General features: G+C 43.7%; 1 protein-coding gene across 2 annotated transcripts in view; it reads left to right on the top strand.

The window, feature by feature from the left end:
- Nucleotides 1-4897: 4897 nt before the first annotated feature.
- Nucleotides 4898-24878, top strand: part of LOC121547703 (ETS translocation variant 4) — a 28104-nt gene continuing 8123 nt past the window's right edge. The window contains exons 1-6 of one of the 2 annotated variants that reach the window (XM_041859138.2): nt 4898-5047; nt 5616-5723; nt 6467-6557; nt 6780-6827; nt 11783-11836; nt 24358-24487. In XM_041859138.2, the coding sequence (XP_041715072.1) occupies nt 5667-5723; nt 6467-6557; nt 6780-6827; nt 11783-11836; nt 24358-24487 (380 nt within the window). In that variant the 5' untranslated portion in view covers nt 4898-5047; nt 5616-5666. Of the gene's footprint in view, nt 5048-5549; nt 5724-6466; nt 6558-6779; nt 6828-11782; nt 11837-24357; nt 24488-24878 lie in introns of those variants that run through there. The other variant, XM_045212084.1, reaches the window with a different exon arrangement.

Below are 24878 nucleotides of genomic sequence, written 5' to 3'. Positions count from 1 at the left end.
GGGAGGAGAGGAAGGAGGAGGGAGGAGAGGATGGAGGAGGGAGGAGAGGAAGGAGGAGGGAGGAGGAGGGAGGAGAGGAAGGAGGAGGGAGGAGAGGAAGGAGGGAGGGAGCAGAGGGAGGAGGAGGGAGGAGAGGAAGGAGGAGGGAGGAGAGGAAGGAAGAGGGAGCAGAGGAAGGAGGAGGGAGGAGAGGAAGGAGGAGGGAGGAGAGGAAGGAGGAGGGAGCAGAGGGAGGAGGAGGGAGGAGAGGGAGGAGTAGGGAGGAGGGAGGAGTAGGGAGGAGGGAGGAGGAGGGAGGAGAGGGAGGAGGAGGGAGGAGAGGGAGGAGGAGGGAGGAGATGAAGGAGGAAGGAGGAGGGAGGAGAGGAAGGAGGAGGGAGGAGAGGAAAGGCTGATAGAGCTCCAGAAAGAGGACGAGAGGGAGAGAGGGAAGAGGACAGCGGTGTTGGGGACGAGCCTTCCACACTAGACCATCCCCACCTCCTTCAAACAGAGACCCCCCCCCATGTCTCTCTCTGTTTTTCCCCCTTCTTCTTCCCCATCACTGTTCACAACAAGCACCATTGAAGTGGTGGTAACAGAAAAACAGTAATATTTTACCTTACAAACAAAGCCCCCTTTGATCAAAAAGCACTCTTATCTACCAGGTTCCATCTACTACCTCCTACAGAAAGCTTTATAGCATCTCTTTTAGCTCCCTGTGGACTCTTCTTAACCCTGCTGACACAGCTATCAGACTCAGGCAAACATACAGTACATGGCTATTAGTATATATTTTGGAAATGACGTATGTGTACTTTGAGTAAAATGAAACCACTCCATTAGTTTCAGAAATGAACAACGGAGATGCCCCCTCTATGGAAGCGAACCATGGATGTCATGCAAAGGTCAACTCAATGAATGGGCATCCTCATGTGCATTATGCTATAGATTAACCATTCTAAATTTTGCGTTATTAATTTGTCACTATTTGGGGGGAATGAAGATTGAAGAATGAAAGATACGACATATAAATGGTTAATAATCATCTTCATTAAAATCGTAAATGCTTAGCGTCAACTCAGGAATTATGAACGTAGAATGTATAGATATTATGGTTGTTATTACACAATAATATTATACATTACTCCTTGACATATGATCAAGGAAAGGGGGAGATAGGGTGTGGGAGTAGGATATTGTCAGAGATCTCTTGAGTAGCACACATGGTTTGGTTCTGGCATGGTCTGGTCTGGCATGGCTTGGCTCTGGTCTGGGAACTCATTAGATTCCCAGTGGGGGTAGGGGAAACCTGCCCCACCATGGAGCCACCGACGTGACCCAAGGCAAGCTGTCTCATAGACACAATAAAAATACATATCCAGGAACTGCTCGAATTAATAAAGATTTTTTAATTATTATTATCTGAAAAAAGGGCAATAAAAATAAACGTTTTACAAGCACACCATTCCAGGACATCATCAATGTTCTATTGAGCATTTTCAACAATACTGGTGTGGTTGTGAGCTATTTTGAATTAAAAACAGCAGAGAGGTATTCATGCTTTTCCAGTAATGTGATGTCAGTGGGCTTCAGGGGTTTATCAGTCAACATCAGACTTGAGAGGAAGGAGGAGGGATGAGAGGAAGGAGGAGGGATGAGGAGGGAGGAGAGGAAGGAGGAGGGAGGAGAGGATGGAGGAGGGAGGAGAGGAAGGAGGAGGGAGGAGGAGGGAGGAGAGGAAGGAGGAGGGAGGAGAGGAAGGAGGAGGGAGCAGAGGGAGGAGGAGGGAGGAGAGGAAGGAGGAGGGAGGAGAGGAAGGAAGAGGGAGCAGAGGAAGGAGGAGGGAGGAGAGGAAGGAGGAGGGAGGAGAGGAAGGAGGAGGGAGCAGAGGGAGGAGGAGGGAGGAGAGGGAGGAGTAGGGAGGAGGGAGGAGTAGGGAGGAGGGAGGAGGAGGGAGGAGAGGGAGGAGGAGGGAGGAGAGGGAGGAGGAGGGAGGAGAGGAAGGAGGAAGGAGGAGGGAGGAGAGGAAGGAGGAGGGAGGAGAGGAAAGGCTGATAGAGCTCCAGAAAGAGGACGAGAGGGAGAGAGGGGAAGAGGACAGCGGTGTTGAGGACCGAGCCTTCCACACTAGACCATCCCCACCTCCTTCAAACAGAGACCCCCCCCCATGTCTCTCTCTGTTTTTCCCCCTTCTTCTTCCCCATCACTGTTCACAACAAGCACCATTGAAGTGGTGGTAACAGAAAAACAGTAATATTTTACCTTACAAACAAAGCCCCCTTTGATCAAAAAGCACTCTTATCTACCAGGTTCCATCTACTACCTCCTACAGAAAGCTTTATAGCATCTCTTTTAGCTCCCTGTGGACTCTTCTTAACCCTGCTGACACAGCTATCAGACTCAGGCAAACATACAGTACATGGCTATTAGTATATATTTTGGAAATGACGTATGTGTACTTTGAGTAAAAATGAAACCACTCCATTAGTTTCAGAAATGAACAACGGAGATGCCCCCTCTATGGAAGCGAACCATGGATGTCATGCAAAGGTCAACTCAATGAATGGGCATCCTCATGTGCATTATGCTATAGATTAACCATTCTAAATTTTGCGTTATTAATTTGTCACTATTTGGGGGAATGAAGATTGAAGAATGAAAGATACGACATATAAATGGTTAATAATCATCTTCATTAAAATCGTAAATGCTTAGCGTCAACTCAGGAATTATGAACGTAGAATGTATAGATATTATGGTTGTTATTACACAATAATATTATACATTACTCCTTGACATATGATCAAGGAAAGGGGGAGATAGGGTGTGGGAGTAGGATATTGTCAGAGATCTCTTGAGTAGCACACATGGTTTGGTTCTGGCATGGTCTGGTCTGGCATGGATTGGCTCTGGTCTGGGAACTCATTAGATTCCCAGTGGGGGTAGGGGAAACCTGCCCCACCATGGAGCCACCGACGTGACCCAAGGCAAGCTGTCTCATAGACACAATAAAAATACATATCCAGGAACTACTCGAATTAATAAAGATTTTTTTATTATTATTATCTGAAAAAAAGGGCAATAAAAATAAACGTTTTACAAGCACACCATTCCAGGACATCATCAATGTTCTATTGAGCATTTTCAACAATACTGGTTTGGTTGTGAGCTATTTTGAATTAAAAACAGCAGAGAGGTATTCATGCTTTTCCAGTAATGTGATGTCAGTGGGCTTCAGGGGTTTATCAGTCAACATCAGACTTATCAGGAGAGAGGAAGGAGGAGGGAGGAGAGGAAGGAGGAGGGATGAGAGGAAGGAGGAGGGAGGAGGAGGGAGGAGAGGGAGGAGAGGAAGGAGAAGGGAGGAGAGGGAGGAGGAGGGAGGAGAGGAAGGAGGAGGGAGGAGAGGAAGGAGGAGGAGGGATGAGGAGGGAGCAGAGGAAGGAGGAGGGAGGAGAGGAAGGAGGAGGGAGGAGGAGAGTAAGGAGGAGGGAGGAGAGGAAGGAGGGAGGAGGAGGGAGGTGGAGGGAGCAGAGGAAGGAGGAGGGAGGAGAGGAAGGAGGAGGGAGGAGGAGGGAGGAGGGAGGAGGAGAGGAAGGAGGAGGGAGGAGGGGAAGGAGGAGGGAGCAGAGGGAGGAGGAGGGAGGAGAGGAAGGAGGAGGGAGGAGAGGAAGGAAGAGGGAGCAGAGGAAGGAGGAGGGAGGAGAGGAAGGAGTAGGGAGGAGAGGAAGGAGGAGGGAGGAGAGGAAGGAGGAGGGAGCAGAGGGAGGAGGAGGGAGGAGAGGGAGGAGTAGGGAGGAGGGAGGAGGAGGGAGCAGAGGAAGGAGGAGGGAGGAGAGGGAGGAGGAGGGAGGAGAGGAAGGAGGAGGGAGGAGAGGAAGGAGGAGGGAGGAGAGGGAGGAGGAGGGAGGAGAGGAAGGAGGAAGGAGGAGAGGAAGGAGGAAGGAGGAGGGAGGAGAGGAAGGAGGAGGGAGGAGAGGAAAGGCTGCTCCAGAAAGAGGACGAGAGGGAGAGAGGGAAGAGGACAGCGGTGTTGGAGACGAGCCTCACCTCCTTCAAACAGAGACCCCCCATGTCTCTCTCTGTTTTTCCCCCTTCTTCTTCCCCATCGTTGTTCACAACAAGCACCATTGAAGTGGTGGTAACAGAAAAACAGTAATATTTTACCTTACAAACAAAGCCCCATTTGATCAAAAAGCACTCTTATCTACCAGGTTCCATCTACTACCTACTACAGAAAGCTTTATAGCATCTCTTTTAGCTCCCTGTGGACTCTTCTTAACCCTGCTGACACAGCTATCAGACTCAGGCAAACATACAGTACATGGCTATTAGTATATATTTTGGAAATTACGTATGTGTACTTTGAGTAAAATGAAACTACTCCATTAGTTTCAGAAATGAACAACCACTTTAAGCCACAGGAAGCTTGCTTTTCGATCCAGTTTTTCCCTTCCATTTTCATTTTAGAGTGCATGTGATAGAACAGAACAGGATATAATTTATTTATTGTCATAAAACATAATAACAAGATAGTAACCTTTTCACTCCAACTCAGTATGTTTTGTTTAAAAACTAACTTGTTTGACAGAGTCTGGGCAGGCAGGAAAAAACAAGATGGGACATTCAAGCTAGTGCAGGTTTTTATGAATGGAGTTGTTTCCCCTAACTTTCCCCCTCTCTCTCTCTTTGTGAATGAAAAACAACTGGAAAATCTTGTATGAAGACTCTTTGAGTCCCAAACTCTGATTGGCTGCTGCTTTTCTAACTCCGCCCATGGTTGCTAGGTACCTGGACAGTCTCATAGCGGATTGGTTCAAAGAGAGAGTCTAGATTTCATTCATAAGTCAGGTCATTCATTAAGACAAAGGAAGAAATTCGAGCCCTTGAAAGAGGAAATCCACGAATCACCAAGTCATTTGGCCAAGCGAGCGCCAGAGAGCAAGAAAACACTCAAGTCTGGAAAATAATTGACAACAACATTGTTTTTGGGGCATTTCTGTCCCATACTTATATCACACGCATTAAGCTTTTAGTTTTCTTATTGTTGACTATTATAAGCAAGGTGAGGTTAAAACAGTTATTTAGTTGCCCTCTGTAGCCTATACAGTTGGTACGCGACATCTGTTTCTTTTCACATTATCCACAGTTCCATTTTCTCTCGGGGCATTGATGTAGCCTAAATGGAAAGTATAGGCCTATACTTTTTAGTAAGAAAAGCCAATACAATTTGTCTACTGTAGTTTTATAAGTGCATGTCCTATAAAATCACAATTTATTGGTTTGCCTGTCGATTTTACAAATTAAAATTCTACATGATTATTCTATTTAGCCTACATAAAAACCTATATGAGCCAAATTTCAAATAACATTTGATAACTATATAAGAGCAAATGGCACATTGCATAGGCTTGTTTATTGAGATAATTTTGTGCGGTGTCTGATGACTGTCTATCCCGAACCACAGACTACAGTCTAGCGGTAAAAGGGGCACCAGCCCGCTGGGTAATCGTACGCCATAGCTTACCCTCTCTGCATTTTTTTGTGAATGGAGCTCATTATGTATGCAGCTTTCTCCCAGCTCCATTCACAGCTATCGCTCCCCCTTGTCCCTTGTTCCTCTCTCCCTGCAGGCTGCGTGGATCACATTCAACTCAGCCTAAATGATCACAAACGGTTAACGGATGGATTATAAAATGGATGGATATTTGGACCAGCAAGTGCCTTACACTTTAGCAAATGTACGTATGTATAAAGTAATGTATTTTTTTATGCTTTGATCAGTTTTAGGACTTGGCTAACGGGCTTTCTCTTTCGATCGCACATTGCATGAGATTTGTTTGAATCAACTATGTGCGCAATGAAAACTATTTTCAGTTCGGTTCTAAACTATTGAAAGGTCTGCACAATTGTTTTACTAAATAAAATAAATTAAAGCTTTTATTTTACACTGTTTATTAACACATTGCTTGTCTCAAGACAGGAGATGTTGACAGTGTAACCGAATATGGGCTAACAATTTGAGATGGCAAATGGAACGATAAAGCGCGTTTGTGTTGCAAAACTGTTGCAATTCACAGAGACAAGCTGCATTGTTTTTCTGTTGTGGTTTGATGTTTGTGTTGATGTGTGCATTTTGTCATAATTGTAATAGGTTATATGAGAGTAGTTCTCAATGGTATTTGAAGGGGGAAATATTTGTTTAGTCTGGAATGAATAGAAAAAAGTAAAAAAAAAAACACACAAAGTAACAACTATATGATAATATTAAAATAATTAGGCTACTAAAAATAAGAGAATAATAGCCTTATAATATCCTAATTATAATGTAATATGTACTTATTTTAGAATTTATAGCCATATTGACTAATTAACTAAACCAATTAGTGACAGTGGGCATGTTCTATGTAGCCTGTGACATCAAAGGGTGTACTACACGTTTGACTGTATTTTCCACTTCTGTAATATTTCTGATGCTTTGCAGAAGTCACGAGGAAATGGACCCCTAAATAGACTGTTGATGGCAGCGAAAAGGAAATACATGGACACGGAATTACCCCCTCAGGAATCTGAAGGTAAAGTTTGAACTCCAAAGGAAGCTCGCAATGATCTGAAGTCCCTTTACATGACACAGGTTTACCTCGTCAATGCTCTGCCTACCAATCCGGGAAACAGATTTATGACTTCTATTTATGGATTGATACATATGATTTAACTTGCCTAAACCTGAACTAGCCAACATAACTTGTGTGTAATGATCTTTGATCTTGTCATTCTGTGGGTGTTTTTTTTTTTAGACCTCTTTCAGGATCTAAGCCAGCTTCAGGAGACATGGCTCACAGAAGGTAATTTTTTAATTTTTTATTAATTGTATATGTTTCAGTGGCATTGGCAATGAGGAAAATATATGAGTGGTATGACAAAATAGCAACATAGAAGGGGGAAATGTCAACAATATTTTAATATGCTAGATACCATGTTAGAATATGCATTTGATCTATTGAACATTAGTCATATTGATACCCTGGAGGACCAGCCTTGGTCAGACAGATATGAACATGGAATTTATCCATAACAAGGTCTATTGATATAGCTGGGTGTGTGAGTGGGTTTGATCTCAATTTCTCAGTTGATGACTGCTTGGTTGATGAGAACACTTAAGTATTAAAATACTTCAACTATGCTTATAAATGTGTTATGCCACCACTAAGCAGAAATGGCTCCAAACAATTATTGGTCAAGATAGAGCTAATTTCTCCAGAAGTATATTTATGAAAATATTTATTAAATCTCTACAGATGTATTAATGTAGAGTGGGACTGAAATACTCTACAGTATGATAATTACAATTAATTGGACTATTAGTTATGTGTCCCAAGTAGTCATAAGTCCACACCAGGAAAGGCCTAATACACAGGGTGAAGTACCAGGTGTTCATTTCTTAAAGTAAAACGAGGACCTTTAGGAGGTGAAGAAACGCTCTGGGAGTTAAAACATGCTGATGCAATACACATGGTCATGAGTGACAGAAAAATGTCCTCTGTGAACATAGACAGAACATGATTAGCTGTAAACATGCCCTATTTTGGCCATGCTGGCATGTAGTGTGCTTACGCGCCAATGCGCCCAGCCAATGCAAACAAGCAGCATGTTAGGCCCCTGTCCCTCAACACACATAGCGATAAAATGGACCCAGGCAGGCAGCAGCAATTGTCAGCAGTGTGGAGTTTAAAAGTACAACATGACGTACGCTCTGAAGGAGCAATTATATGTTAAGACGGGACAACAAAACTGAGGAATGACTCACGCCTGTTTGGTAATGTTTAGTAAATCTGGGGCCTAGAAGTGGCAAGGCAATATGTAACGGTTTAACAATCTCTAAACCAGAAATGCAGCCGGCTACAAAATGGTTGCCATCTTGAACCAGCCAAATTGATACCCTGTGATTTATAGCAGACCTGGGTCAAACATATGCTGGAACTGTGCCGGAAAGGTCAACGTGAAAAGAAAATACCTGAGGCAACACAGTACAGTTCAGGTCGGCACGGTAGTGTGAAAAAGGTCAAATGGGTAAGAAAAACGACTGTTTATGAAGCCCGACAAACAATCCTCTCACTGTATCTCGGCCTCGTGTCTATTCTCATGCAGCGTCTAACTGGCAAGTTCACACCACCACGCTCCACAGACAAAGACAATACCAATAAAAGAGACAACAATGAGCACCACTCCAAAGTCGGATCCCTTTGATGGACATTTTATTTGCATTCAGTCAGCCATTAAGGTAACATGCATAGCAGAGCAGTAGATATGGGGTGCTGTTGTACTTCCTTAACAGATTGGCTAGAAGAGCAGGGTCACTGGGCCATAGAGAGAATTAAAAAGCCAGAGCTGCCTGGGTGGAAGTTGGTGGTGTAACTATCAATGTGTTTTTTAACCCTAAATAGTATCTTGTTTTTGAGCTCTTCTGGCAGAACTCCTCTTTCCTTTTACATTAATTACAGGCCTGTCATTGTGACTGATTGTGGTTACAAGGGATTCACCCGTGTTGTAAAAACTTGGTAGCTGGAGGGAGTTTTCTACTAGAGAGAGCGGGAGAAAGAGAGGGGAGACAGGAAAGTTGAGAGAGAGAGTTCAGGAGCTTGTCTCGTCTTGTCGTTGGCCTTTACCTTTATGACTGAGAGTTCTACGCTCCTCTCAGGATCTCCCATTGAGAAAAAAAGTCCTTCAAGGTGTCTGGAAGAAAAAAGGGAAACATGCATCTGTGCTCATATAAACACACTTTCTGTCTTGTGCTGACATGCATCTCAAAGACTTTTGACAAAGTGTTCCTGGAAGCAAATCGGATACACACACAAACACTCTCCCTCTGTCTGCCTAAGCACAGGGGTTGTGCTCTTGTCTGCGAGCCAGTCGCACTGACGCTCAGACATCCTTAATGTGTTTTTTCTCTCTTCCCTTTCTGAGCTCGATCCAACGTGTTCCATTTTAGACATGTTGAAACTAGTGGAAATGATTTATTGTTTGGTCTGGTGGACTAAATATTGGCCTCTGTTCTTTCTCATAAAACAGCTTTATCCCTCTCCTTAGGGCAAAAGACTGCAAAGTTAAAAGGGGGTAATAGTATTACTGTATAGCAACAAGGCACAGTATTATATAAGAAATCAATGTCATTTATCTGAACATGCTCCAAGACGCCTTCATCCGGTTTCCTCCTCACAGGAAGCGGGGCAGAAATACGTGAAAGTGAATTTTGAAGTTCTTATTTTCTCTTTTTGCTCTGTTTTGGTTTCCAAGCTAGGTTTTATGGTCTGGTAGCTGGTGGATGAACCTTTCGGATAGGTTTGGGTCTTTACTTGACTGGGTGATGTCACAGGCGCTGGCACTTACTCACTCTCTCTTTCTGGGTTCTATGGACTTACCCATGCTCTGTGTTTGAGGGGGAAAAAGCAAAGTGGAAGTAATTTTGCTTATGCCATAGTTTCAATTTGAGAGACTTTTTAATGTCCATTGTAAATGAAACTTCAGATTTGGTTTCCTATGATACTATACAATCTCATGTTCCATATTCTGGTTATTTAAAACAATTTCAGAGTGGAGAGGGGATATGTGCTTCCCATGTGGTGGCATTTTGTTTTCGCTGGCCATTACGGACAGATTGTTGTCTCGATATTTAACGATAACCATCAACTTTTCCTAAGTGTACCATTACGTAAGTGCAAGACCAAAGCAATGGAAAAAGCAGGAACCTTTCAAATTGGACTGATCCTAGTTGTAAAGGTTTCTAGCCCTGGCTGCAGGCGAAGTTTAGGGTTAGGCCATTCAGCCGCATGTAGCGAATCAGATGCCAGTGTGCTCATGCATGGCTCACTGGGTAAATTTGACCTTTTCACCCTTTTGGGCATTGGCAGTCAACTAATCTGGTTTTCCTAACCTGTTTGTGTGTGGTTCAATGTCCAGTGCTTGGGAAGACAATTGATATCGGAAATGTATTTGGATCTGAACATCTCAGCAAACAGGATAGTACAATACTACCAAGCCCCATTGCACCTGTTCCCAATGGGCTGGGTTTGCATAAAGACAATTCAGTATTTTAGGGCCTAGATGGTAGGATCCGGTTCATTTCACTATAATGTTCAATAATAAGATTGTCAATTAAACTGACTCCAACTTAAGATATAGCATGAATGGATTCATATATTTTCCACCAGGTCCAGTTTTTGGATTCATTTGGATAACTTCTGGTGTTTTTGTGTTTGAATTATTCAACAAAACATCACTCATTCATAGTAGATAGTGGCATTGTGATAAAGATCTAACCCTAAATAGTGCTAACCTAAACTTGTTCTCAGCTCCCCCTAATTCTCTCTCAGTTCCTCGTCCTCCTACAACCTCTAGCTTGACCTTTGAACCCGCTTCAAAGCAGGTGACGAATTCCAGAACACTTCGCTAGCCGCAGAGCATCTATATTGTCAAAGAATGTCCTTCAGCTCCACTAACTGGGTGTAGGACAGAAAGAAGACGTCTGATTTCCTCCCTTGTTTAAAATAGCCTGTTTAGTCTGTCTGTGATCTGTGATGAAAAGCACACACAAACAAGTACACAAAATGCACACAATTTACATGTTACTGACGTCTTCCTGACACGATCACAATCAGGTCAATGAGGGCTAAAGATATCTTTGTGGTTCTTTGGCCAGGGTTTGGACAGAGAATACGATTCCAACATAATATCTTGACATGGGATCCATGGGTGGAGAAAGAGAAGGCAGCTCCACCTCTGTATTGATCCATCTATCACCAGTATGGTTCGATAGCTAGCCTACGTGAGTGACAGTAACCCTGTCTCCACTGTAAGTGCACCTCTTAAGGTCATAAATCACCCTGTGCTGCCATCGTTAGGCCTCAAGTCAGAGCATCGTCCATTCATACCGAAAGACAGCTTCACAAGCCAGTCTGAAGTTATCAGAAGGGACCCTGAGTTGTTCCTGGTCAGCTCATGTGGTCAGGAAAAGCTCCTGACCCTAGTTGAGATCAGTCCAGAGACGGAAGAGGAAGTGAAACACCCCACTCCCACATTTTTTCTGGTTACATTAGTCAATGAACTAAGTAGACCAGACCCAGCTGCTGTCGCACTGGTGTCTATGGGAGAGCCTCATGCTTAAGCAGACCGGAACTGACCATTCTTCCCAATGGTAAACGATCTGAGTGAACTATCTTCATTTTCCACAGTTTTTGATTGGACCAGAATAAAACACAGTCAATAATCACAGTTACGATGTTTGACTGCGGTCAAGGCATGTCTTGAGGTTAAACCCTCCCAAGCTGCAGCTCAAAGGGTTAACTAATAAATCAGTGTTTGTGCCGTCAAGATGTTGAATGCCACATGAAACAAGGAGCTAAGCTTCCTTCCCCCCTTGACTATGTGGTATTGATAAAGTGCTGGCACGCTGGCAAGTGTGGAGGTCAAGGTCGCTTGGCTGGACCCAGGTAGTGACTCAGGTTTCATGGCCAAGGAGAGAGTCTGGCAAGGCCCAGCACCATGACCGCCAAAGCCCATGGACAGGGTGAGCCGAGCTTCCACACTGGCAAGGCTGCCGGACAGCATGAAACACCAAGACTCACTCAGTTAATAGGAAAAAGTAGCTAGCATTAGACAGGCTAAGCTAGCAGGCTAGCGTAGTGCTCACTGTCTAGGTAAATTTCAGACCACCAAGGCTAGCTAAGGTAGGTTAACTGACAGGCTTAGCATTCTGCTCAAACCATGACATGACTAACGGTTTCTCTTTCTTTTCTGATTTCAGCTCAAGTGCCTGACAGTGACGAGCAGTTTGTTCCTGATTTCCACACCGAAAACTGTAAGTTAAGACTGGATGCGTGTAACCTCTAAGAATTCTGTGTATGCGTGTTTGTTTTGTGTGCGTGTGTGTGTGTGTGTGATAGAGAGAGAGAAACTCAGATACGGGGTCAGCGCTGGGTTGTGAAACTGCTCAATGCTTGGGTGGAGCTACTGTACTTGTCGAAGTTACATTAATCTTTGCCTGGGAAAAAGCATTTCCGAGACACAAACTTAATACATTACCTACTCATCATGGGTGAATGTGGATTCTACTATTGTCCTTCTCTATCAATTTGCATGGTTTTGAAAAGCTGAATGGATCAGCCCAGGAAACCAGTAAAATATCATTCAAAGTCCAGGTACAAAGACTCCCTTTTGTGTATGTCTGAGGTGTAAGAGGGGAAAGCAAATTCCTATACTACACAACTGCACGGCTGCTATTTGAATGGGTTTCCCTTTTTGTTGTATGTCTAAACAATGGTGATTCACGGTCTGTAGGGTGTGCACTTTGCAAACAGCGTCCTCCGTGCCTTTTTCATTCTAACTCATTCATAGACTTATGGGTGAGTTCATACAATATGACGAATGGGACAATAATATATTTAACAGTAAATTTAATGCAAATTTAACATAGCAATTTTGATTGGTTAAGTATTAACTTGAACATGTTTTGAACATAATTTAACCATGAAAATAAATCAGAAGTTTTATAGTGTGAACTTTAAACTTAGCAATGGAGTTCCCCCTGGCACCATTCAAAACCCCACCGCTATTGTGGGTAAACACTGTGTCATTTATCCTCGTCCAAGTCACAACTCCTTAGCCCCAGTAACACATGCCCAGTGAAACATATTGTTCCTGTCTGTGGGCCAACAATGGTGAGGAGGATGTGGCGATGAACCCTAGGGCATGCAAGGGTCATGTCTACTTAACCCCGGGCCAGCCCAACCAATCGGCGGTCAGCCTGCTGCCCATGGTAGACCCTGATATGCTCCGTAGGGTCAGTGGGGCCTCACTTTGACAGGCAGCTCACTTATACACAGTAGTCTGAGCAGAGACGGGCTCAGGTTGACAGACAGCGCTCCTGCTAGCACCTGCTGTTCACACTCAATGGCCAGAAGACTCTCTATTCAACATGATTTGATGGGAAGCTCCAAGTTGACAGGCTGCCATAGACATAAAGTGAGTCTATTGAAGCACCCAGCGGGTAAGATGAAGGCCTTATCTGTTCCCATACCCGGTTATGCATTATTCCATCAAACTCATCACTCTTCATAGTTCTAAACAGGTGACGTGTTATGGAAACTCAGAGTACAGGGCGTAAAGCCGGTAAACAATCCCTTGTGCCAAAAAATAATTGAGGCCGTATTGAAAAGGCGCCACAGCAAATCAAACATTGTTGTTTTCTGAGTCAGGTTGTTACCTGTATGGGTGTGGGAAATAGAGAGAGATAGAGGGAAAGAGAGAGAGAGAGGGAAAGAGAGAGAGAGAGAGGGAAAGAGAGAGAGGGGGGAAGAGAGAGAGAGGGAAAGAGAGAGAGAGAGGGAAAGAGAGAGAGAGAGGGAAAGAGAGATAGAGAGAGGGAAAGAGAGAGAGAGAGAGGGAAAGAGAGAGAGAGAGGGAAAGAGAGATAGAGAGAATGAGAGAGAGAGGGATGAAGAGAGTGAAAACAGAGCGCCAGACTTTGGGACACTCCGGAATGCTAGATTAAGGAGATGGGAGGAGGGGGACAAGAAGTGATTGTGCAATACCTGGACATCTGCTAAATCTATGTAATCTCGTTCCCTTTTCTCTCAATAACAGCTAACGAGCATGCTCTGTCTCCAGAGTTCCACTGAGGGAAGGTTATGTAAACACGACCTTTGCCTCTTTACCTCTGACCTATACTGTGTATTTTAAGGAGTTTCAAGCTTTAATACAACACATGTTAGTTCCTTAACGTATGATTCACTGAACACCGTTATGAAATGAGGTCAATGGTAAACGAAAGGGATGACATTCAGCTTGTGATAGCTAAAAGGGAGGGGGAATGTTGTTGACTTTTGGGGGTTTGACAGAACTTTTGAAGGGGGTATCTGTCAATCTGATCTGTAATGAGGCTGTTGGATACTGACAGTCCCTTTTGTTTTCAATCTATCTGCCTGCCGGGAGGGAACTCAGTCAAATGTCAATCAAATCTTCCACGCACTGAAAGTTTACCTAGTTTCAACTTTTTAAGGTTTTTAGAATTGTCAGAGACTAAATACGCCATTGATAAATGTGTTGTTACTGAAATACAAATTGTGTGGAAAGTAGGAGTTCTTTATGTTCTGTTAGACGGAGAGCAGCCCAAGAGACGTGTCCCATTCATACATTTTCTCCTGCATGTAAGAGGAAGCGTGTCTCCCCCTCTCCCCTAGTCTTCATTCATAAAAAAGTGCTACAGTACTGTTACCCCGTTTCGTGACCCCCCCTCTCTTTGAGTGGAATCTCTGACCCCTCCCTCTTCCTGTTTCTGTACAAACTAAGCAGAATTTTAAATCTGGACACCCCTAGCCTCTCTCTCTCTCCTTTTCACCCTTCTACCCTCTCGCTTTCTCTACGTTGAGCGTTCCAAGATGTGAGCTAATCCAACTATTTCAGAGCTGTGTGGGCCGATTGTTTAGTTTTGGACCTTGTAGTAATTATATAGGAAGTTGTGGCTGTAGATGCCGTTCCAGTCCTTTAGAGAGAAAAGGGGAGACGGAGAGAGAGAGAACGAGAGAGACTGAAAGAGAGATAGAGAGAGTGCATTTGAGTGCGAACGCTCACGGCAGTTCGTCTCTTCGGTAGGAAGCATTCTGCCTCGTCATGAATTTATGACCTTCTCTCTTGTTTGTGTTGTTGTGTTCCCCTGATCACTGGTTCGCTCAGAGCTGGCCCAATCAGTCCCCATTTGGAGCAGAGGGAGAGTGAATTGGCGAGCTCCTACCTCTCTTTGCTCTCTCTCCATTTGAACAAAAATAAATATGTTCTCAACTTTCCAAAATACAGCTGCTATGCAACAAGTTTGCAAAAACATCCAGGTGACTGCCAGATATGCAGGGATACCATTCGCCCCCAGGGAGGACGATTCCTCTTCAATGTGTGTGTGTGTGCGCACGTTTGTGCGTCCATGTGAGTATATGACTGAATGGGTCATTTCTCTCCAGAAACACATGCATCCTGCCCACCTACAGACACAAACACACACACTATGCACACGTGCACACACACACTTCAGCCCCACAGTTTTATGAATGGGCTAGTTGTGAGAGACTGGCTGAGGCAGCACATTGGGTTAAGGGGAGGGAATCTCCATTCATGAATTGGAGGGCCGTTATTCTACTACTAACACTACAAAAAGAGAAGGAGAACTATTGAAATGCTTTATCTCGCACCATTTGGTTTCTGCATTTGGTAATCTTTCAGTTATACATTCAGATATGTTGTCTTCTAAACAGTTGTTTTTCCCTCTTATAATGCACACACTGTTATAATACTTATTAACTTTTCTAACTTTTCTAACTCACATAATACTCACACAAAAACGTACTTCCGTGGGTGATGTAAATGTTGTACGTAATGTGTGAGGGGGGAAGTGCGTGCGTGTGCATGTACAGGGAGAGGAAAGGGGGGTTTGAGGAACGTCTGTGCTTTAACGTTCTCCACAGCTGGAATGTTTTCTCTTTCTAAGGCGAGAGCAGGGGAAAACCAGGGGCAACAGATGCAGGCAGGCCTGAGAGGTGAGACCTAAAAATAATAGGCCAGTTCCACATTAAGCAATAATACACCGACGCACGAGAAACCAGGAGATCACATCAACAAACCAAGCATGGTATCACTAAATAGCGTCAGAGTTAATTACCCTTGGTGCCGTTATTGTTTTGGGCAAGACAGGCAGCTAGGGATATCCCTAGACTGAGTCAGTCATAGCTGGGTCCTGTTCAGTAGGGAGAAAACGTTTTCCTCCGGTGTGTCTTACTAAACATCGCCCTGGTTTGCTCAGTGTTTACAACCACCACATGTGACTTTAAGAGGGGATCACTGATGGTTGAGGCTGCGGTCTTGTTATAGCCATAGTGACTTGCTGACACAGGACAGGCCGTGTGTGTGGTGTGAGCCTAGTAGAGCTGTATTGATCCTAAAGATTCCCCAGAGAGGGGGCGGAAGGGAGGCATGGGGAGGGGTAGATGGATAGATAAAGATAAAGTGTAGATAAATCAGGAAAGGGGGGGGGGTCACGCAGCACGCTTGCCTGTGCCTCGGAGCATCATGTTGAGATCCCAATCGCTAAAAAGAGAGAGAGAGAGAGAGAGAGAGAGAGAGAGAGAGAGAGAGAGAGAGAGAGAGAGAGAGAGAGAGAGAGAGAGAGAGAGAGAGAGAGGGAAGAGAGAGAGAGAGAGAGAGAGAGAGAGGAAGAGGAAGAGGAAGAAATAGAGAGATTGAAGGGAGTGATAGAGTGAGAGGATCTATGGATGTGGCATGTGCTCTGATATTTACGGGGAGGAGTTCGACCAGGCTTTCTACTAGGGCTTGATGGGAACTCAGTGCAGCACGTATTATCTATCTCCTTCAGTCAAGATAAGCCTGGTCCACCCCTATATCTCCTCCCCTCCCTCTGTCACTTCTCCACTTGATGGATATTAGCCGGGTCAGTGGGAGCTCTTTATATCATTTCAGTAACGGCAGGTGGGGGGGTGGAATCGATTGACACATTAAACATTAAGAGGGGACAGCTATATTGGGGCTGAGGGATCGAGAGTGAAGGGTCAATACACCCCCCGCTTTCTGTGATGGAACGCCCCACTCGCTGCCCGTGTCCTGGGATGAGGATGTATTGTATTGTGCCCACTAAACGGCAATGGGGAAGAAAGATTTATAGACGGTCACTGGCCACTTAAAAAATACCACCACAATGCACTGGGGATGAAATGGACAATAGATCAAGTGGGATTAATCAAAATATATATATATATTAAAGTCATGTTTTTTGTCAATACAAAGGCTATGGCCAACTTTGATTCAACTTAGATTTTAGTGCTGCTACGTGCACTTTGATTCTGTATCACTGTACAGTGCTGTTATTCACCATGCTATAAAACATTAATCAAGAATATACTATTCCCATAATCCATAACACGTGACATGCCTGTGTTAGTGCTAAGAGCTGACTTTGCTAAATCCTGTGTCCACTCCTCCTTGTCTTGTCCATGGGATGGACATGACACAGTCACATGATGCGCACACACCCACACACTTTTTGATTTACAGTAATATCTCCATGTTCACTGTCAAATTGTGAAGTCATTTAATTTAACATATAGGGCACACAAGATATGAAAAGGGAATAAGGTCCAAAAAGTCGACCTGATATCAAATGTTCTAGAAGTGAGAAGTGAAACTTGGATGACGGCAACGCGTGCCACTCCATTCTCCGGTCACATGCACTGAGTTTCATTCAAGTCCATTACATCCTCGTACCCAACACAACATCAAGCTACACCTAATAATATGAAACCAAAATACATGAAACACTTCCGTTTGTCTTAAAGCGTCTTGATATCTCTCACATAGTTGATCTGTTTTGAATCGACAAAGCCGAGGGAAATAAAAGGAGGTGCCACGTCGCTTTACCGTCCAATCGTTTTCTACAGTGCTCTCTATCAATCTTGTCAGGCTCGTTTGGCAGGTATCTGACAACAATGCTTTAAATATTCAAAGAAGCCAAGTCGCAAAGGCATTAGCCAATCAGAAAGGGTGACCGGTAAATCAGATAGGAGACACTAATGGTTAAATGGACCAAGCGATGGTATTTGGAATAGACACTGAGACCACTCTGGAGCCCAGCGTTGGCTTTAAAAGAACTCTAGTTGTCAGTTCGCCCCTCGCTTCTCTCTGAGAAGCACACATGTCCTGCACATGTTTCAGTTCGCCAGTGGCATTGCTGCTGGATTGTCTCTCCAGTCTCAATGATGTGGAACAGATTGAATCGCCGTCGTTGACTCACCATCCCACTGGATTTTCCACTGACCACACTTTTACATGCAGTACTTTCAATGTGTGGGCCAATATACTTGGAATAAAAATGTCAGCATTTCAATATCACCTAAATGTTTACAGTAAGTGAAATTGAAGGCTATTCTTCTGTACTTGATAGGGTTGAAAGTTACAGCAGTGGCAACAAGCCCAGTTGAAAATAAGTTATATGAATCACTACAACAAAAAAGGTGCCACAATGCGGTGTAGATGAAGCAGCATGTGTTAATATACCATTTTTGATCTCCACTATCATAACATATAAAAAACTATTGTCTATCCCTCATGTCCCCTACTTTCTACAGTTGAGCCAGGCCACAGAGTCAGAGAGAGGAATGCTATATGGCATGTCCCAGAAATCAATAAGTTCCTTTGAAATCTTTAGACCCACATAATTGGGCATGCCTGTTGTTTTTATTGAACTGTCTGTCATTGTTGGCATTAATTTGCCAGTGAGGAACCATCTCTCTCTCTCTGACTCTCAAGAAACCCTCCATGGGCTCTACTAAAGCTGTTCTAGGGTGTACAGTACATGTGTAGTTTATATAACTTATGTACTAATACAGGAAACTGTATATCATCTAACATTCAAGGAAAAATCATGTGACAGTTGCCCATATTTGAAATAGACTATAGCTACTATGGATGTTTCCTTCTATACACCTCCTTTCATTCTCATGGTTTACCTATGGCAAAAAGCCTAGTGGTTAGAGCGCTGGGCCAGGAACTGAATGGTTGGGGACATTGCCCTGTGTAAGGTGCCATCTTTCGGATGGGATGTTAAATGGGTGTCCTAACGCTCTGTGGTCACTAAAGATCTTATGTCACTTATCGTAAGAGTAGGGGTGTTAACCCTCATACCATCATACCCAGCTTCCAATTGGCTCATTCCTCTCCCCTGTAACTATTCCCCAGGTCGATGATGTACATGAGAATGTGTTCTCAGTCTACTTACCTGGTAAAATAAGGCCCCAAAAAAAGAAGCTGTCATGGCCTGCAGACTTCCAGAGACTGAGACTTCCCATACCAGAGATAAACACTCCAATGTAAAGCTCTCCATATCCTCTATCACTGAGTTCAGGTTTGATTACTAAAGAACCTTTAATGGTAGGAAATGCTCTGTATAAAATAAACTGAGGAGATTACAGAGGGGGTTTCCTACCTGGCATTCAATCCTGGCTGCTACTCGTTTGATAATTGCCATTAGCTACCAAACTATAATTGGAATCCTGTACAAACTGAAGATCACAAGAGAATAGTAAGAAGAGGTATATACCCTATTTAGGGGTTCACAGCGATTTTGCTCCATCTTGGACATTTTTTAAAACAGATTTTTTTTTGGATCTCTTAACATAGTTTGAGAGAAGCTAAGGGATTGGTTAAGAGATGTCTGAGTTATTGACAAATCAGGAAATCAGATTTTACGTGTCAATTTATATCCTTTGTAAATCTACTTACATTTACATCATTTAGCAGACGCTCTTATCCAGAGCGACTTACTTCACAATGGCCTATCAACTTGAAAATGTTTAGGGTCATCAAAGACATTACCACGATGATCCATGTTAAGTTCAGCATTGATATCTTAACAAATAAGGAAACTATTAACAATTCACTTTTTTGAATGGGGATGTAGCTCAGTTGGTAGAGCATGGCGTTTGCAACGCCAGGGTTGTGGGTTTGATTCCCACGGGGGGCCAGTATGAAAAATAATGTATGCACTCACTAACTGTAAGTCGCTCTGGATAAGAGCGTCTGCTAAATGACTAAAATGTAAATGTAAATGACTATGTAACGCTTATGCTTAAAATAATCATAAAAAATCTTCTTCTCATGTACTAAAAAGTCAGATTCACTCCAAATCTGGTCTTTGGACTCATCACAATATTCCCTTAAGAGTTTGAGAAAAGAACGTTGATGGATTCAAAGATGGCCACACTATACCAGTAGATGCATATTAGCACATACGCTAATATTCTAAAATATGCTAATATGCTTTTTCTCATATACCATAGGACCAAATTAAACCAAATTTGGAATGTAGGCCCATGATACAAGGGATTGGTCAAAAGATGTCTGAGTTATTGACTCTTGATGTCACAACACTCTGAATCCTGAATTCCTCTTTGCATTACACAATGTAGTAGCATGGCTATGACAAGGTATTTCTTTAGCACGTGATATATTAAGCTGCAGAAGAATGTCCCATTTCAGACAAGCTTCTGGTGGTCCTTAGTCCTGAGGAGTTCCCACTAGTACCTTATGTCCCAGCCGAGGACACTTTTGTGTGGACGAGGATAGAGGTGTGGGGGTCTCAGGTCCTGAGATTTGTTTGTGGTGGGTGTGAGACTGAATAGCACCCCACTTCCTAAAGCACTCAACCATGACAATCATCTTTCACCCTGCATCCTCCCCCAAAGCTTCACTATTTACATATGTAAAGTCCCCCTGCTCCTCCCTCCATCCCCATCCCCAACCTGGGTCATCCTGTGATCAGAATGGGAGTGAGAAAAAATGAATCAGAAAGAGGAGCAAACACAAGATGAAAACATTCAACTTTCATAACAAGAAGGAGCCTTTCCACATGCTCTATATCCCTCAATACTCCATGTATTTTGTGGGGAGAATAAGAAAAGCATTTCAGCAGTAAACGTCTCTAAAGTTAACAAACTCTACTTTGTTGAGATCATCATTTTACACCAGGTTAGGATGTGTTCACATTTCCGCTCCCCCCAACACCCATTCCAAATAAAAGGAGAGGACACTCTCTCTCTCTCGCTCTCTCTGCCTTAACACTGTGTACCTATTGTGTACAGTATCTGTCCAGAAAGATCTAAACACTTCTCTCTCTACCATTATACATTATGTTTAAGTTCACAACACCCCATTCCCATACTAGAAAAAAACTCCTTGAAATATGAGGATCTTGGTGGAGAAAAGTGTAACTACTAACAGAGTTGTAGAGAGGGAAACCAGAGCCTGTGAGTTGGGGTCAAATGGCCCCTAAATAAAACCAATAGGGAAGAGCCATGCTGTCCAAACTCTGTTTATGTGACTGCCACTACTTTATAAACTTTGGGGGCAAATTTGATGTCATTTGGACTTTGGATTTACCTCGATAATGTAACTTTTTTCAAGGATTTGTTAAGCCATTATTTGTTAAGCCCTTTTTAAACTCCTGAGTGGCGCAGTGGTCTAAGGCACTGCATCGCAGTGCTAACTGTGCCACTAGAGATCCTGGTTCGAATCCAGGCTCTGTCGCCGCCGGCCGCGACCGGGAGACTCATGGGCGGCGCACAATTGGCCCAGCGTCGTCCAGGGTAGGGGAGGGAATGGCCGGCAGGGATGTAGCTCAGTTGATAGAGCATGGCGTTTGCAACGCCAGGGTTGTGGGTTCGATTCCCACGGGGGGCCAGTATAAAAAAAAATATGTATTCACTAACTGTAAGTCGCTCTGGATAAGAGCGTCTGCTAAATGACTAAAATGTAAAATGTAAACTGTACATTTTAAGAATCCCTTTTTCTAATTGAAATAAATCATAATTTTTCTGATTTCATAGTTTACTCTGATCAAATACAACTGAAACAATTCATATGCTCAAAGTGTTTGGACATTTCTATTAGGATCAAGGGATATCCAATGTCTCCCAAAATCCTTTGATGTTGGGCTTGAGAAATCCGTTGATTCATTAGGGCTTCGTTAACGGGGATGTCCGCCAACCCCTGCTAATAGGGGAAGCATGCCAGACAACAGCACCAATCACACACACTCACAGCCGTCCTACGCTCATATACAAGAGTAATTAATATTGTAGATCCTGACACACAAATCTCCACCCACTTACTATTGAACAGTGCTGTGCTTCATTCTCAAACAGCGGCCCATGCTCTTGACTTGATGCCGTTCACAGAGCAGTATGCTGTGTTTCGAAATTAAACAGAAGCAGGGCCACATCAAAAGGAAGTATGTCTGCCAATCGTATTAGCTGCTCCACTTGGGTTGCATAGTGACTGGACTTGTGTACACATTACACACCATGGAGTGTGTGTAGTGAGAGGGTCACTATGTGGGACAAACACATTCCACACTCTCATAGCCATATTGGAAACAAATTCAGTCATGTGCCACCCTGGGTATGATGAGAAAGGAAGAGGGCAGAGGGATTTGGAGGGCTGGAATCCTATTGTGTCTGTGTGGGAAATCTGGGTAAATACTTTTCTAATCCTTTTTGATCGCACTCTAAAGCCAACACTTCCTCACCTGCCCAGGTGTGTCATGGGAAAGAAAAGGCTAAAATAATAGGGGGGTTCCCAGTTTTCAACTGTTCCACAAACTGCATCTGTCTGTCTGTCTGTCTGTCTGTCTGTCTGTCTCTCTTTCTCAGTCTCTTTCATTCTGTCTTTATTTCCCTCTGATTGTCTGTCAGGGTTTTTTTACTCCCCCCATTCCTCTCTAGCCTTCTTTTCTTTCTCTGTTGCTCTCTTTGACTAGCTGTAGACGTTCCCTTTGCAGCCTTTTACAGTATGTCTCTGCATTTCTTCTCCTCCCTTTTTGTGAATGGGATACAGACAGTATGTAATTACCTGGTCTCAGGTTTCAGTGGGGCCTGTTCCGTCAACTCCACACCCACTGCAGTCACACGCACACACACACACACACACACGTATAAACACAGTCGTCCCCAGCTGAAAGTGCACAGCTGCTGCTGTTTACCCTCTCAGGCCCAGAAAAACATCCTGTGCTGTACAGTCAGTCAGATCTCCCCTCACATAATAAACACAGCCTCAGCAGTTTGAAGCTCCACTTTGGGTGGTTTGTGTGGCCTTCAAGGCAAAGGTCCCCACCAAGGGAAGAGCTTGAAAGAAAGTAGATGTCTTCTGTAGAGTTTGGATTGAACATGGGGTAAGAATATAGGCTGTGCGGAGGAGGAGGATCTAGTAAACAGCTCAGAATGTTTGCAGATGAAGAACGAAACCAAGACAGGAAATATCAATATGTTAGGAATTGGAAACTGGTCACGGTGTGGAGAAATGCGAGATGCAAAATATAAGACGAATAACTTCTATATTTAAAGGTTTAATAGACAGACATAGACAGACGTATGCATATGGGAAGACAGACACGTTCCTCTAAGAGGTTTGCAGAAAATCTCTCTTCCTCCAGTGGGGAGGGCAGACTTAAATACTCCTCCTTATCTGTTCATTGTCTCATCCTTCTCTGCCCTGGGTCAAAACATTAAATCAAGGCTGAGACCTAGGGGTTGAATAGACTATACATTTGAAACATTTTAATTGCGTAAGGACACCCATGGCTGATTTTATGGCTCAAGGGCCAGATATCACTTACTAAGACATGCTTTATAGTAACCTCTGGCCTTAGAGAGGGTACCTGGAGGCCAAATTCCAGTAGGGAATAATCATCAGAATATTGTTCTTAACAAATAATATGACCCTGTGAGGTCAAACGTAAAATGTTCTCTGGCCGTCTCCCTTTGGAAAATAAAATAAAATTATATAACATTGTTTGCCAAGGAAATAAATAGTGCATTATGTTTCACTCAAACATCATACTGACCAAAGTGTTGCATTGCCTTTTGCAACAAGCTCTCACAATCTCACTGCAGAGCTAGACATTTATCCATGATTTTCCAAAACGTCAAATTTCGAAGTTGCTCCCAATGTCAAATTTCTAAGTGTTTTTGACACTCTAGGTTGCTCCTCCTGCTCAGTATAGTTCTGTTTCTCAAAACGTCAAATTTCGAAGTTGCTCCAAACGTCAAATTTAGAAGGTTAAGAGTTCGATTAGGATAGAACACGCAACCTTCTGATCCAGAGTCACATTAAGTTTAGGCACCCATTCCAAATGGTTAAGATAAGAGTTAAGGTTTGGGATAGGGTAAAAAATTACTTAATATATAAAGGAGTGTCCACCACTGGGATCGAACACGCAACTTTCTGATCCAAAGTCATGGGATTATAGAGTCATGGGACTACGCCCATCCGCCACTGTCGTCCAAAATGCCCTAGCAAAACCCAAGCCTACTTGATGGTAATAGTGCTCACTGTTGCCCCTAGTGGCCGGTTTTGAAGGCATTTCCCACCTCCTCAGGACGTCCAATTTCGAAGTCACTTTTGAGCGACCTGCCTGGCCTTTTGTTCATCGAAAGACAGTTTCTTGGCCAGTGCCGTTGTTTAGGTTGGGGTATACTTTGTGTTGGGTGCATAGAAAGTTGTGTTGTGTCTGGAGGAGAGGAGAAAAAGTGGGCGCGGACACCAATGGCTTCCAAATGAACTGCAGGAATGTGTGTACGCACATGTGTGTTTATGTGTGTCTGTCTGCTTCCCTTGTTTTCAATTGACTGTCACTTAAGCGGTCTGGCACATATTAGGGATTCCTGTGTGGACAGGAGTATTTGCTCTGCCTTTGAACTTGATGACATCATAGAGGGTAAAAAGAACGATCCATATGTGCCAACATGCTCTTCTGTCTCTGTCCTTCTACAGCAGTGGCATTCCACAGCCCGCCAGTCACCATCAAGAAGGAACCACCGAGCCCTGGGTCCGACCCCAGCCAGTCCTGTAGCCACAAGCAGACCTTCACCTACCCCAATGGAGAGCAGTGCCTTTATGCCAGGTACACATGTCAACAAGTACAGTATTCAGCTTATTATGGCCCATTTACAAACATTCTCGTCTTACGGATTCAGAGGTTCGGGGGTGTGTAGCTCAGTTGGTAGAGCATGGCACTTGCAACGCCAGGGTTGTGGGTTCGATTCCCACGGGGGCCAGTATGAAAATGTATGCACTCACTAACTGTAAGTCACTCTGGATAAGAGCGTCTGCTAAATGACTAAAATGTAAATGTTCCATAGCAAGTCACTAGTCAACCAATTCCAGTCAATTCTCATACATAAGGCAGTGCAACAAAGAGAGTGACCAGAACACAAGCTACTGAACACAATGTGAGTCACTACAAAACACCCATCCACCATAAGCCCACTTTGGCTTACTGACCTGTATTACTA

The sequence above is a fragment of the Coregonus clupeaformis genome, chromosome 1 (genome assembly GCF_020615455.1).
Source record: "Coregonus clupeaformis isolate EN_2021a chromosome 1, ASM2061545v1, whole genome shotgun sequence".
Taxonomy (NCBI): domain Eukaryota; kingdom Metazoa; phylum Chordata; class Actinopteri; order Salmoniformes; family Salmonidae; genus Coregonus; species Coregonus clupeaformis.
Note: the sequence above shows the minus strand (reverse complement) of the source record. Positions and strands in the feature narration are given on the sequence as shown.